The 13,331-nt window shown below is 39.5% G+C and overlaps 1 protein-coding gene across 1 annotated transcript in view; it reads left to right on the forward strand.

Moving 5' to 3' along the window:
* The window catches only part of cdh23 (cadherin-related 23), a 1,051,763-nt gene that overhangs the window by 642,364 nt on the left and 396,068 nt on the right, over nt 1-13,331 (forward strand). The window contains exons 23-26 of the mRNA XM_073025359.1: nt 1,188-1,333; nt 2,102-2,321; nt 8,937-9,089; nt 10,418-10,531. Coding sequence (XP_072881460.1) covers nt 1,188-1,333; nt 2,102-2,321; nt 8,937-9,089; nt 10,418-10,531 — 633 coding nt within the window. The remainder of the gene's footprint in view (nt 1-1,187; nt 1,334-2,101; nt 2,322-8,936; nt 9,090-10,417; nt 10,532-13,331) is intronic.

Below are 13,331 nucleotides of genomic sequence, written 5' to 3' on the forward strand. Positions count from 1 at the left end.
CCTTTACAAGGGATTGCAGATGATATATTACCACCAAGTCCTACCTGCTCTCTCAGGTGGATATATATATATATATAAAAAAAGAGGGAAACAGGAAAGAAAGAAAGGTTAGCTTTATTTGTCACATATACATCAAAATGTACAGTGAAATGTGTTGCTTGAGTCAAATTGAATCTGCAAGGATTGGAAGTGATGCCACACTTCCAGCGCCAACATAGCATGCCCACAATTTACTAACCTTTATCTGATCATCTTTGGAATGTGGGAGGAAACCAGACCACCCAGATAAAACACACGCGGTCTCACGGAGAACATATGGCAGCGGGAATTGAACCCCAATACAGTTGTCACTATAATGGTATTATGCTAACTGCTACTCTAGCATGCTACCTTGACACCCTTGGCGGTGTTTACAGGAGGGTAGAGGGATTATAAAGGTGCTATGTTAATGTTTGTCTTTTGTTTTTCCCTTAGAAATTAGATTCGATTTGATTCAACTTTATTGTCATAGTGCCGAGTACAGATACAAAGCCAAATGAAATGCAGTTAGCATCTAACCAGAAATGCAAAGAATTGTGTTATTTACAAAATATTCAGTAATTTTCAGATGTGACATTAGAATTCATTCATAGAACATTTATTGTCTGTTGGAACGTCCACCAATTTCTGATTGATATACAAATGGCAGGATCCATCATCAGCAATTTTTAAGAAAGGCAACTGCAGGTTCACATTGTATGCAGGATTTGTACATACGTATAATCTATCCTGTACTCCAATGTGGGACAGAAGGGATGTCACATTGTTTGAGGTGTCTTCCCCTGGATGCAGGTTTAAAGCTAACTTAACTGCTCAGAGATTGCATAGTACTAAACAAAGAAGGCAATGAGATCTTCTATTGCTGTCCTTCCTTGAACAAGTCCATGAAGGGTTAAAATGGATCGTAAATCCTTTTGCTCTTTGTGTTTGTCTAGCAACTATTTAAAAAATAATTTACTCAACGCATTTCATGCTGTTTAAGAGATGTGGTAATATGCTGACCTTGAACTATCTCCAGCCAAAGTAGGACTGGAAAGCAGGACTGAGCCACATTATAGTCCCCACCCCAAACTCCTTTTAATGAGGTAAGACTGGTTTAAGTACAGCTAGCAGTCATGGTGATTTTATTCCTATTATTTTCAACGCAGAGGGAAGGCCAGCTCTCCAAGCCAGCAGCAACACTGTTGTTTCAGTCAACCTGTTAGATCTCAACGATAATGACCCAGCTTTCCAAAATTTGCCGTTCACTGCTGAGGTACCAGAAGGCTTGCCTGTGGCCTCATCCATTTTCCAGGTAACTGTTCAAGTCATGCCTACAAGCTTGTTCCTTGTTAAAATATGAGATGTGTGTAATAGTGCAGGCATCAGAGAAAGTGAGCAGGGGAGGAAGGACTGGGAGGAGTCTTCTTTTGCTTTGGCAATGTTATTGGTAAATCCACTCTGAATCCAGTCCTGAATAAATGGAATATTAACTTATAGGAGACACTGGTTTAGAATTTCTTGTGTACTTGGTGTAATAGCACGTTGCCCTTGCCCTGGAGACCAGTTCATTGGAAGCATTGTGGTTATGTTACAATGCCAGACATTGAGATGTCTGGATCAACAGCCTAGAAACGTGAATTAGCGCTCACATTATAGCCAGTACAAACTGAGGTTAATTCAATTATATTTGTAATTAAATGCTACCTTTAGTGGTAATCAATATTGTTGTAAAATCAATCGGCTTACAAATGAACTCCGCTAAAGGCAATCTTTCATCCGAACTTGGTCTGGCCCACACATACTACAGTTCCACACTGCCCCTTGGAATGCCTGAGCATTTAATGGAACGGTTAGAAACGGGCAGCAAATCTCTGAATTCCCAGTCAGATCCATATCTGCGAATGAAAGAATGTGGGAAAGGTTTCTTCTGTCACCTTTATATCTTTGACTAGCGGTGTTTTATGGATTCTTTCCAACCTGAAGAACAGGGTGGAGAGGTGCTGCCCTGATTTCAAGTTCTGGGAGGGAAGTCACTGCACTCACCTTCACCTATTTTCTCACAGTTCTTCTCTACTCTTAGGTATCCGTGCTGGATCCAGATGAAGGTTTGAATGGATTGGTTACCTATTCCATGCAAGTGGGCATGCCCAGGTTGGACTTTGTGTTAAATTCCAGCACTGGTGTGATCACCTCCACCACGGTACTGGACCGGGAGAGGATAGCAGAGTACTATCTGAGGTTAACAGCCAGTGATGCAGGAGCAGTACCAAGGTGTTCCACCAGCACTCTAACTGTACGAGGTAAGCAGGCACAATGCTACAAGAGGTTGGCTGTCCTGCAGCAGATGACTCATCCCTGAGCACCATAAAGTCTCTGCACCACATAGAAGACTTGGGTCAAAGCTGTGATGGAAAGTTCCCTGCTTGCCTGGATGAGTGCAGCTCCAGCAAAACTCCAGAAGCACAAAAGCATCTGACACAAAGCAGGCTGCTTGATTCTCACCCCATCCAATACCCAAAACATTCATTCCCTCCACACAGTCAGACAGTGGCTACGGTGTGTTCCATCTACAAAAGCTTCAATGGTACTCCTGGGCTACTCTCACAACACCTGTAACCTCCACCAACAGGAATGATAAGGGCACCAAGCACTTGGAAATCTCTTCACTTCAAGTCGCACATTAACCTGACTTGGAAAAACATTGATGTCCCTTTACCATCACTGTGCTGTGGGAGTACCTTCACCAGAAATGCAGTGTTGTACAAAAGACTTAGGCACATACATATAGCTGGGGTGTCTAAGACTTCTGCACAGTTCTGTAGTAATTTTATGTATTGCATTGTACTGTTGCCCCCCCCCCCCAAAAAAAACAAATTTCATGTTGCATGTGAGAGGTAATAAACCTGATTCTGACATGGGTCTCTGTTGTGCACTGAAAAGCATTTGATTCGGTTAATTGGAATTTTCTTTACAGAGTTTTACATAGATTTGGTTTCCAAGACACAATTATTAAAACTATACAGACACTATATGACAATCCTACTGCTAGGATTAAAATCGATGGATACTTATCAAATAGTCTTACCCTAGAAAGGGGCACGAGACAGGGTTGTGCATGGTCACCACTACTCTTCGCGCTATATCTGGAACCATTAGCTCAGTACATCAGACAAAATGAAGATATCAGGGGAATTACTATTAAAGGGACAGAGCATAAATTGGCTTGTTATGTGGATGTCATTTTGATCTATCTAGGGCAACCAACATAATCTTTACCTAATTTGATGCAATCCTTTCAACAATATGGTCAATTATCAGGATACAAGATCAACATAGATAAAACCCAATTACTTTCATTTACTATAGCCCACCAAGAGAAATTGAAAGTCGATACCCCTGGGCATGTCACACAGAGTCTTTCAAATATTTGGGCATCATTATGCCAAAAGATTTGGCAAAATTATCAGAATGTAATTATCAGCCTCTATATAATTTATTATTATTATTATTTTTTTATTAGTTTTTTCTATACATTTTACAAATTAAAAAACCCCAAATCACAATAAGGAACATTGATACAGTGCAAAATTAAGCATACAATGACAATATGCTACAAAGGAAGAGAATTTAACAAAAAAGCACCAAAAATTAAAGACAAGTAAACTTAGTATCCTCCCCAAGCCCCACAACACAAAAAAAAACTCCAGACCAACCACAACACAATATAGAGACTATAAATCAGGACAATCAAACTCCCAGACTGTGAATACACTTAGCAACAGAGGATAATAATGCCTACTACCAGAAAAAAAAGGGAGCTGAAAGCAAGGGACCGAAAAGAAAAAAAAAACCCTAGTCAAGAGGAAGGTTATGAAAGTACTCGATAAAAGGTCCCCAGACCTTATGGAACTTTAGATCCGAATTAAGAACTGAATAATGAATTTTTTCGAGGACCAAGCAGGCCATAATGTCGTTAAGCCATTGTGCATGGGTGGGCGGGGCAACATCTCTCCATCTAAGGAGGATCAAGCGTCTAGCCAGGAGAGAGGCAAAGGATAATATTCGGCATTTGGTCGGACTCAGACGTAAATCTGTCTCGCCCCAGAAACCGAACAAAACAATTAAGGGGTTTGGTTCTAGGTGCTGATTCAGAATATACGATAACGTAGTGAAGACATCTTTCCAAAATTTCTCCAAGCTAGGACAGAACCAGTACATATGGATGAGAGAGACCACGCCCCTCTTGCATTTATCACAGAGCGGACTAATGTTAGGGTAGAATCGAGATAGTTTAGATTTATATATAAAAAAAATTAAGGAAGATGTGGCAAGATGGAGCCTGATTCCTTTTTTCAGTCTCAGTTCAAGGATTGAGTCTATTAAAATGAATATACTGCCCAGACTGTTATATCTCTTTCAGACCCTACCAATAGAGATTAATCAAAATCAATTCAATGAATGGAACAAGATGCTATCAAGGTATATTTGGCAGGATAAAAGGCCTAGAGTTCGTCTCAAAACTTTGCAATTAGCAAAGGAAAAGAGGGGATGGGGCCTACCTTCTCTTAGAGGTTATTATTTTGCAGCACAGTTGAGAGCTGTGATATGTTGGTGCAACCCATCATATGACGCTCAATGGAAAAACATTGAGGAGCGCAAAATTCCTATCCCCATACAAGCAATTTTGGCTGATAACAACCTGCAAAGGTACATAAATACTATTGGTAACCCATGGGTTGAAATTGACTCTTAAAATATGGAAAACCACTATAAAAGAATATAATCTAGAGGGAGATATTGCAATTCTTAAATGGTGTGCATATGACTCTGATTTTACACCAAATAAATTGGATGCTAGATTTAAGGACTGGACAGCTAAAGAAATAACAGTTCTTTGCAACATAATGGAAGAAGGAACACTGTTCAGTTTTGAAATGCTTAAAGAGAAACACTTATTAGAAAAACAAGATTTTTATCGGTATTTACAGATGCGACAATATGTTAATAAGACGCTTAAAAATGTAACCAAGGCAAATACATGCTTGATAGAGCTCTTTAGAAAAGCATATAATTCAGATAATGGTAGTAGAATCATTTCAAGCATGTATAAGGGGTTGTCAAATCTTAAAACACATTCAACTTCATACATTAAAACAAAATGGGAGAAGGAAGGAGGGATAATTATATCTGAGGAAGAATGGACAACAATATGGAGATATCAATGGAAGTGTACCAGTTCACAGAAATGGAGGGAGTTTGGATGGAAAAACTTGATAAGATATTTTATTACACCCTCTCAGAAATCCCATTATGATGGTAACCCCTGTTTGCTGGAGAAATTGTGGAAATCAAAATGCAAATCATTATCATATTTTTTGGGACTGCCCTGTTATCAAAAACTATTGGAGGGGGATACACAATGCCCTACAAGACATCTTTAAATGTGAAATACCCTTGGAGAGTAAGACCATATATTTTGAATATATACTTCAAGAATGGTTGAAAAGAGATAAATATTTAAAGAATATACTGTTGGTGGCTGGTAAAAAGACTCTTACTAGGAAATGGTTATCACAGGAGAGCCCAACTTTAAATACATAGATGGAAATTACAATGGACATTAACAAAATGGAGAAGATAACAGCATCTGTTAATCATAAGCTGGAACAATTTGATTCATACTGGGAAAAATGGTTTAACTACATAGTGCCTCATAGGCCTGATTTTATTCTCACAAATCAATGAATCTGTTGTAAAAAAAAATCACTCCCTACTTGTACATAGTTCTTTCCTTTTGCTTGTTTTTTCTTTCCACTCTTTTCTATAAGTGTATACCCCAGATAAATACTTTGTGGAGATTTTGTGATATATATGATTATATGATGTATATGTACAATGTCTGAAATGCATCTTATGGAAATGTTTGTTTGATGATCTTCAATAAAAAAATAAATTACAAAAAAAAGAGAGAGGGAAGTGGGCAAAGAGAGGGGTATCATGGTTGGGAAAAGGGAAAGCGAGAGGGGAAGGAGCAGGAGTCACCAGAAAGACATAACTGTAATGATCAATAAGGCAATTGTTTGGAATAAAAGGCCCTTACCTGGTGTCTCAGGGCTGGGTGTGTCTCCACCTATGCCATCCGCCCTGTCCCTGGCACTCCTTCTCTGCTACCTGTCCCACACCCCTCCCGCGGCACTCCACCCTCACCATTCCCAACATCCTTTGCTTCCCCGGATTTACAAACTCGCTCTCTGCTGACAAATACAGTACCGTGCAAAAATCTCGATACCCTAGATATATATACACCTAAGACTTTCGCTCAGTACTGCAATTCAAGGCAGCCCATCACCACCTCATCATATGAGAAATTAGGGACTCAATGCAAAACCCAGATTTCAAAAATAAGTCAATTTAAAATAAATGCTATCTCCACAAAGATTAATGTGCGATACAAGGCCTTTGGTCTAGCTTTCTGATATTTGAGAGTTATATGTATATTCATCTGTGCATTGTTTAACTAATAGGAAGAAACAAGTCTGTGAGATTTGCCCACCTCCCATGTTCCCTCCTCTGAAAAGATTGCCTCTGAATGCTTTAATTGCCTCTTTGGTGCATTCAAAGTTTGGAGCACAGATTAGAATCATACAGCACGTAAGCAGGTCCTTCAAACTACCCGGTCCATGCTGGTTATCAAACATCTAGTCCTACACTAATTACTATCATACTTTCCCCGTGTTTCCATCAGCTTCCCCACTCACTCTTATACTGAGACAATTTATATTAGTCAATTAATCTACCAACCTCCACATTTTTTGAATGGGGAGAAAGGTGGAGTAGCCAAAGGAATCTTACATCGTCACAGGGAGAGCATGCCAACCTAAAATGGGCAACATGGAAAGTCTGGATTGAATTTGTGTCTCTAGAATTGTGAAACAGCAGACCTACTAGTTGTACTACCATCCCACCATATTGACTTTTTTTTCAGTTTTCAACCTTTTGTGTAACCAAATTCCCACATATTGCCAAAACTCAATTTGCTAGAAACACATGCTGTAGTCCTCTGGGAACACCTTCACCATCAGTTTCCCCATTAGGACGCACGCCATCCTGACTGGGAAATATATTGTCTTTGATTGGCGCTGGGTCTAAATCCTGGAACTCCTGACTGCACATTAGGTTCACCTTCACCAGAAGGACTGGAGAGATTCAAGAAGGAAACTCCTCACCACCTTCTTGAGTCCAATGAGGGATGGGCAATGAACATTAGCTTCTCCCTGTCATTCTACACATGCTGAAGATTCGGGTGAGACCTCCACACCATAAGCACTACATTCTGCAGCAGAAGATTCACATCCTAAACATCTCCTTGTTCTGTATTTTCAACCAGTCGTTTCTAAAGTCCAACATATTTTGAAATAATTGTTAACTTGGAATTTTATAATTTTGATATTTCTACTTAATTTTCAGTCACGTTTACTTTTATCTTCCATCTCTTGTTATGTGGTACTGGCACTGCAGCAAGATTTTTTTTTTAAATTTTGTTTCCAATATTTTTATTGAATTTCATATACACAAGTACAGAGTTCATAAGGATACTTATTATAAATCAAGATAAGATAGCATAAAATGCACTTTATATAAATCATATCGATACAATCACAGTATCCCATGTTAATGATCTATCAAATAAAATAAGAAAGAAATTATATTTAAAGAATAACTGGAGTAACAGGCTTTTCCAGCCCAATGAGCCTGCACTGCCCAGTTAACCCACGTGACCAATTAGTAGTGTAGTGATTACAGCTCGGAGCATTCCAGAGATTGGAGTTCAATTCAGGCGCCAACTGTAAGGAGTTTGTACTTTCTCCCCTTGAAACATCTGGGTTTCCTTCGGGTGCTTCGGTTTCCTCCCACAGTTAAAAGACGTATCAGTTAGTAGGTTAATTGGTCATTGTAAATTGTCCTCTGATTAGGCTAGTGTTAGATAGGTGGGTTGCCAGGCAATAAATATCATTAGACTAGAGGGCCTATTTTGTGTATATTTCTAAATTTAAAAAAAATAATAATGAAATTACTAACTTTGAAATATGGGAGGAAACTAGCACCAAGAAGAAACCCACACAGTCACAGAGAGAATACTCCTTGTATACAGTGGTGCTGTTATAACATTACACTAACCACTATGCTACCAAAAACTTACCCAGCTGTTGAGGCGAGTGAGAAGTTATGAACAACCTTTATCAAGCATTCTATTCCCAACCAGACTGGAGCAGGCTCCCTGGCCATGCCCAGAAACACCACCCAAAGCCACTTTGATTTCACTTTCTCTCCGATCAACTTCCAAAGGAAGTTACTCTGAGTCCTATAAACAGAGAGATAGTAATCATTATAGAGAATTGAGATTCGCAAAGATATTGACAAATTTTTCATGATTGATTTAGGGGTTAGAATAAATGTAAAATAACCTTGGCATTTGAGAGGGGAATCAATGATTGAGCCAGCCCTGCATGGATCTGGAAGGCTAGGTTAACAACTTGACAGATAATTCTAAATATGATTTGTTAAGAAATTGAGCGAATGGTCAGGAAATGATCAAGTGAACTCACTGCCCTCTTGTTATGAGTAGAATGCCACAGCCATAGACTTCTTTCCTCCTGCATTCCCCACAGACAATGTAATGAGGGAGCAAGAAAGTACACATATACTTGCAAGTTGCAAACCTTTCATTGGGGAGGGAGAGGGCATGCGGCTTTCTAAATCCAGAAATCTATTCAGGCCTGATTAATTGTTAGTGACTATGCCCTACTGAGTTCTGGAAATCTATTCATAACTGGTTAATACTTAGTGAATATGCCCAGCTGAGATTCCCTCCTCCCTGTGTTTTGGGACGTTAAACGCGATTGTTCTTCTTTCAGTGATGGATGTCAACGATGAGACGCCGACGTTCCACCCAGCTGTTTACCACATCTCTCTACTGGAGGACGTGGCCAGAGATTACACGGTTGTTCACCTCAACTGTACGGATGCAGACGCTGGTCTTAATGCCGAGCTCAGTTACTTCATCACAGGTGCGTGTCCTTAAGAGCAATAAGGCCGAAGTTTAGCCACAGGGCAATGCTCAACATTTTTTGTTAAGGCCCATTTTGGAACACCAGTGCCTACACGGTTATTTGTCAGCAACCCATCTTAGAAGTTCCAGTGCTTCATATGTTTCTACTCAGCTCTTAGAGCTAGGGTGTTCCTTTCTGCTTCCACTCCACACTGATTCAGTTTCATCTAAATTAAAATTCTGTGGAATAGAGCCAAGTTTGTGCAGACACAGGCGTGCAAGGAAACTTTCCCTTGTGATAGAACGTCAGTTTTCACCAGGGAAAATTATTCTGGCAGCTGAGAGCTAGAAAAATATTAATGAAAAAGCTTAAAAATAGCTAATACACTTCTATATATTGTGATTCCTCTCAACAGCCTTTTATTTGCAAAGGGTCATCTTAGCTTGTCGAATAGGTCTTAAAACCCTCTTCTGTCCTTCAATTATGGTCAGTAGGTTAATCGGCCACAGGCAATTGCCCCTAGTGCAGTCTACATATTGATAACCCTTCACTTCAAAAATAATGAGTCCTCCCTTCTACCGCTGGTCTTAACTCTGAGTTTATACAATTTTTCAACACTGGATTTGATCTCTGTTTAGTGAAACAATGTGTTATTAAATGTTTGACTCCCATATATTCCAGCAGGGTAGTAGAAATACCTTAAATTTTACAATACGAAAACTAGTCATTCAGCCAAATGGGCTTTGTTGACATTAATGTTTCACCAAATGCACCTCCAATGTGACTTCACCTCATCCAAGCAACATATCCTTCTATAGAGAACAGTAAGCAGTTGATGCTTTGGGCTGAGGGTATCCGCCTGAAACATGAGCTGTTTATTCCATTTCATAGATGCTGCCTGACCTGCTGAGTTCATCCAGCATTCTGTGCATGTTGCTCCGGATTTCCAGCATCTGCATACTCTCTTGTGTTTAACATATCCTTCTATTTCTTTTGCATCTTAACATTTCTTCATAAATTTGACTATTATTCAGCTCACCCATTCCTTCTAGAGCACATTGTGTATTTTAGATCCCAAATAAACAAACAGTTGATTGGTTTCCTGTGCTGTGTTATTCTCTGATTCAATGCTATGTAAGCATTGGATTCAACTTGATCTACAGTGAGAAATTGCACACAAATGCACTGAGATTTCTCATTGATTTACATGTGAAACAAAAGGCATCAACCCTTCATCTCTTCTGTTCCCATGTAGGAAATGAGACCCGTCCTCTTTAATATTTCATATCTGTGGCCTCAAGACAGCAGATCCATCTCAAAAATACTAATGCAACTTCATCTTTCAGGTGGAAACAATGATGGAAAATTCAGCGTTGGCTTTAGAGATGGAATTGTCAGGACTGTGGTGAACCTGGATAGAGAGACCCAAGTTTCTTACACACTTATTCTGGAAGCTATTGGTGAGTCACCAATCAGCTGGTTTTCATTACAAATATGTAGGATATATTACTGTTGCTTAAAAGACCAAAATAGAGAATCTCTTTAGTTAGTGCTTCACTAATTTTAACCTCTTAATTGTCCTTGATTCACTCTGGAATTTCCTTTGTAAATCCCTCTGGCTCTTTACCTTCCTATTTTCCATTAAAACACTCTTCATATACTAATATTTGGTTAACTTCCAAATATCTTGACAGATTTAGTTAAAAATTTTTTGGAGATGTGTTGTTATTTAAATATTAAAAAGATTGCACTGCACTACATGAATTCTTAAATTCTTGATCAATATCTGTTTCTCAATCGATATCACTAAAACAAATTAGCAAGTCATTTAACAAGCAGAAAAATATCTCTGTCAGGCTTTTAGCCATCCTGTTCTTTATTTGTCCCTGTATTTGGAATAGTTTGTGCCATCCTGTAGATTTATCAAGCCTTCATCATACAAGGATAGATTTATTGCTGTTTTGACAGAGAGTGGTGAGTGTGTGAAATGCCCTGCCAAGGGTGGTGGTAGATGGAGATACATTAGGGGCATTTAAGAAACTCTTAGATAGGCACATGATGATGGAGAGATGGAATACTGTGTAGGAAGGTCTTGGAGTAGGCTATAAGGTTGGAATAAATGGGCTGAATGGCCTTCATTGAGCTGTAGTGTTCAATGTTCTGCGTTTGTTGTAGGTTGATTTTGTAGTCATAATAGTGACCCACTTCAAAAGCATTCAGTGGATGAGCAAGAGTTTTGTGGCAACCAGGAATCATAAAAGATATCATGCTGATGCAAGTCTGCCTTTCTTTCAAGTGTTATCCTGACTGGTGGTTTTTGAGTTGCTCAGTCTTCAACTGCAGTTTGGCAAGAGTATTAATGCCTGTTCTTTTAGTGATCAACCAAATACTTCAACAGTAAACTCCTCTGCTTATAATGTCAGTACTGCTTCTTGCCAGTAGCTATTCCAAATGGTTTATGGTGTTATCAAAAAGCAAAGTGATTAATTGGAAGCCATGTCTTGTGTGACTACGCAGCATTAATTAAAGAGCAGGGCTAGAACCCAGGGATGTCATCAGATGCAGATGCATTGCATTGGGCTCGCAGCTTGACCTGCTTTGGGAGTCGGGATCAGTTGTACACTCAAATCATTCGAGTTGCGTTACACTTGCCCAGTCCGCTATCGTCCAGGAGCAGCACCGTGAGGTTAAAATGGTGGAAGAAAAGTGCACCATCACTTGAGCTCAGCATCAGGTCAAGCACGGTCACATTTAGGGAGCAGCCCAGCTGACCGCTACTCGCTCTGTCCAGAGTAAACATTATAGTTTAGATCAAGAAAGCTCAGCTGGGAAGATCAACACTGTAGTCCAATGTAACACACCCCTCTGGAGTGACGTAATGACCTGCTCACACCATAAAGTGCTTCACAACCGACTCAGCACTTTTGAAGTTGTAGCCACAATAAGTACACAAATAACTTGCATAGCACCTCTCATGTTGCCATCAGGAAGTCCCAATGAACTACTTTAGATCACTGTTGCAATGACGCACAGCAAGATCCCAGCAGCATCACTATGGTAATGACCAGGGATACCCTCTTGGTAAGCAAAAGTAAGAACCACTTGGATGAATCAGAATCAGGTTGGAATCTGTTATTTTTTTGCATCAGTACAGTGCAAGATATAAAATTTAGTATAAGTTAGTTCAGTGGGCCAGCTGCTAATCTGTCAAAGGAAATGGACACTTCATTTTACAGTGCCTTCATTTGGACTGTCCATTTCTCTCCACAGATGCTGCCTCACCCGCGGAGTTTCTCCAGCAGCTTATTTTTGCTCCCGATCCCAGCATCTGCAGTCCTTTTTTATGACCATTCCCTCCCAGTGACGTGGTAAACAGGATAAATATTGCCCTGCTACCAACTTCTAGCCCTTCCAAATTTCTGCGTGGAATTTGAGGGCAGACATGGCCCAAATTTAACTTCCGATTTGAAAGATGACACAGCTGACCATGCAGTACTAATGCTGAGGAAGTTAATACTTCATTGTGATTCACAATCTGGGGTGGGGCTCAAACCAACAACCTTATGACTGAAAGGGACATCAATGGGTAAGGGTGATACGGATAAAGGTATCAGTAAGCTGATACGTCACTGAGTCAGGGTGGGTTATGGCCCACAGAATCTAAAGTACTTAAAATTTGATCTTTAATTGAAGCTTTTAAGTAAGAAACTGCTTAATTTTTTTCAGCACTGTCAGAAGCAGGAAATCTAAATGAAGAAGGTTATTTGAATTGATGACCGACTCAGATTATCATACCAAAGGCTGATATGATATGACATAAATTGCCTTCTGCTGAGTGCTTTCATCCTTCCAAATTATGTCAGATTTATTTTTTCTATTATTATTTTTGACATTTATTATTAATAAAAATCAATGTTGTCATAATGTCCAATCTGGGAACAAAGTCTTTTCTAGCAAGGAAATAATCTTGAAAAAAAAGTTTGTACCACTCTCCTCTCCTATCAGATTCCTGCCTCTCCCACCATTTATCTTTCCTACCCATCTAATTTCTAGTTATCCTCCTTCTCCTCTCCCACCTGTTTTATTCTGGAGCCTTCCTCTTCCTATCCAGTCCTGAAGAAGGATTTAGGCCTGAAATGTTGACTGTTTATTTATTTCCATAGATGTTGCCTGATCTGCTGAGTTCCTCCAGCATTTGTATGTACAAGTTTTCTATCTTGCTCAAGTTAAATTTGCTTTTGGCTATGTTTCAACGCCATG

Source organism: Hemitrygon akajei, chromosome 21, assembly GCF_048418815.1.
Source record: "Hemitrygon akajei chromosome 21, sHemAka1.3, whole genome shotgun sequence".
In the NCBI taxonomy this organism is placed as follows: domain Eukaryota; kingdom Metazoa; phylum Chordata; class Chondrichthyes; order Myliobatiformes; family Dasyatidae; genus Hemitrygon; species Hemitrygon akajei.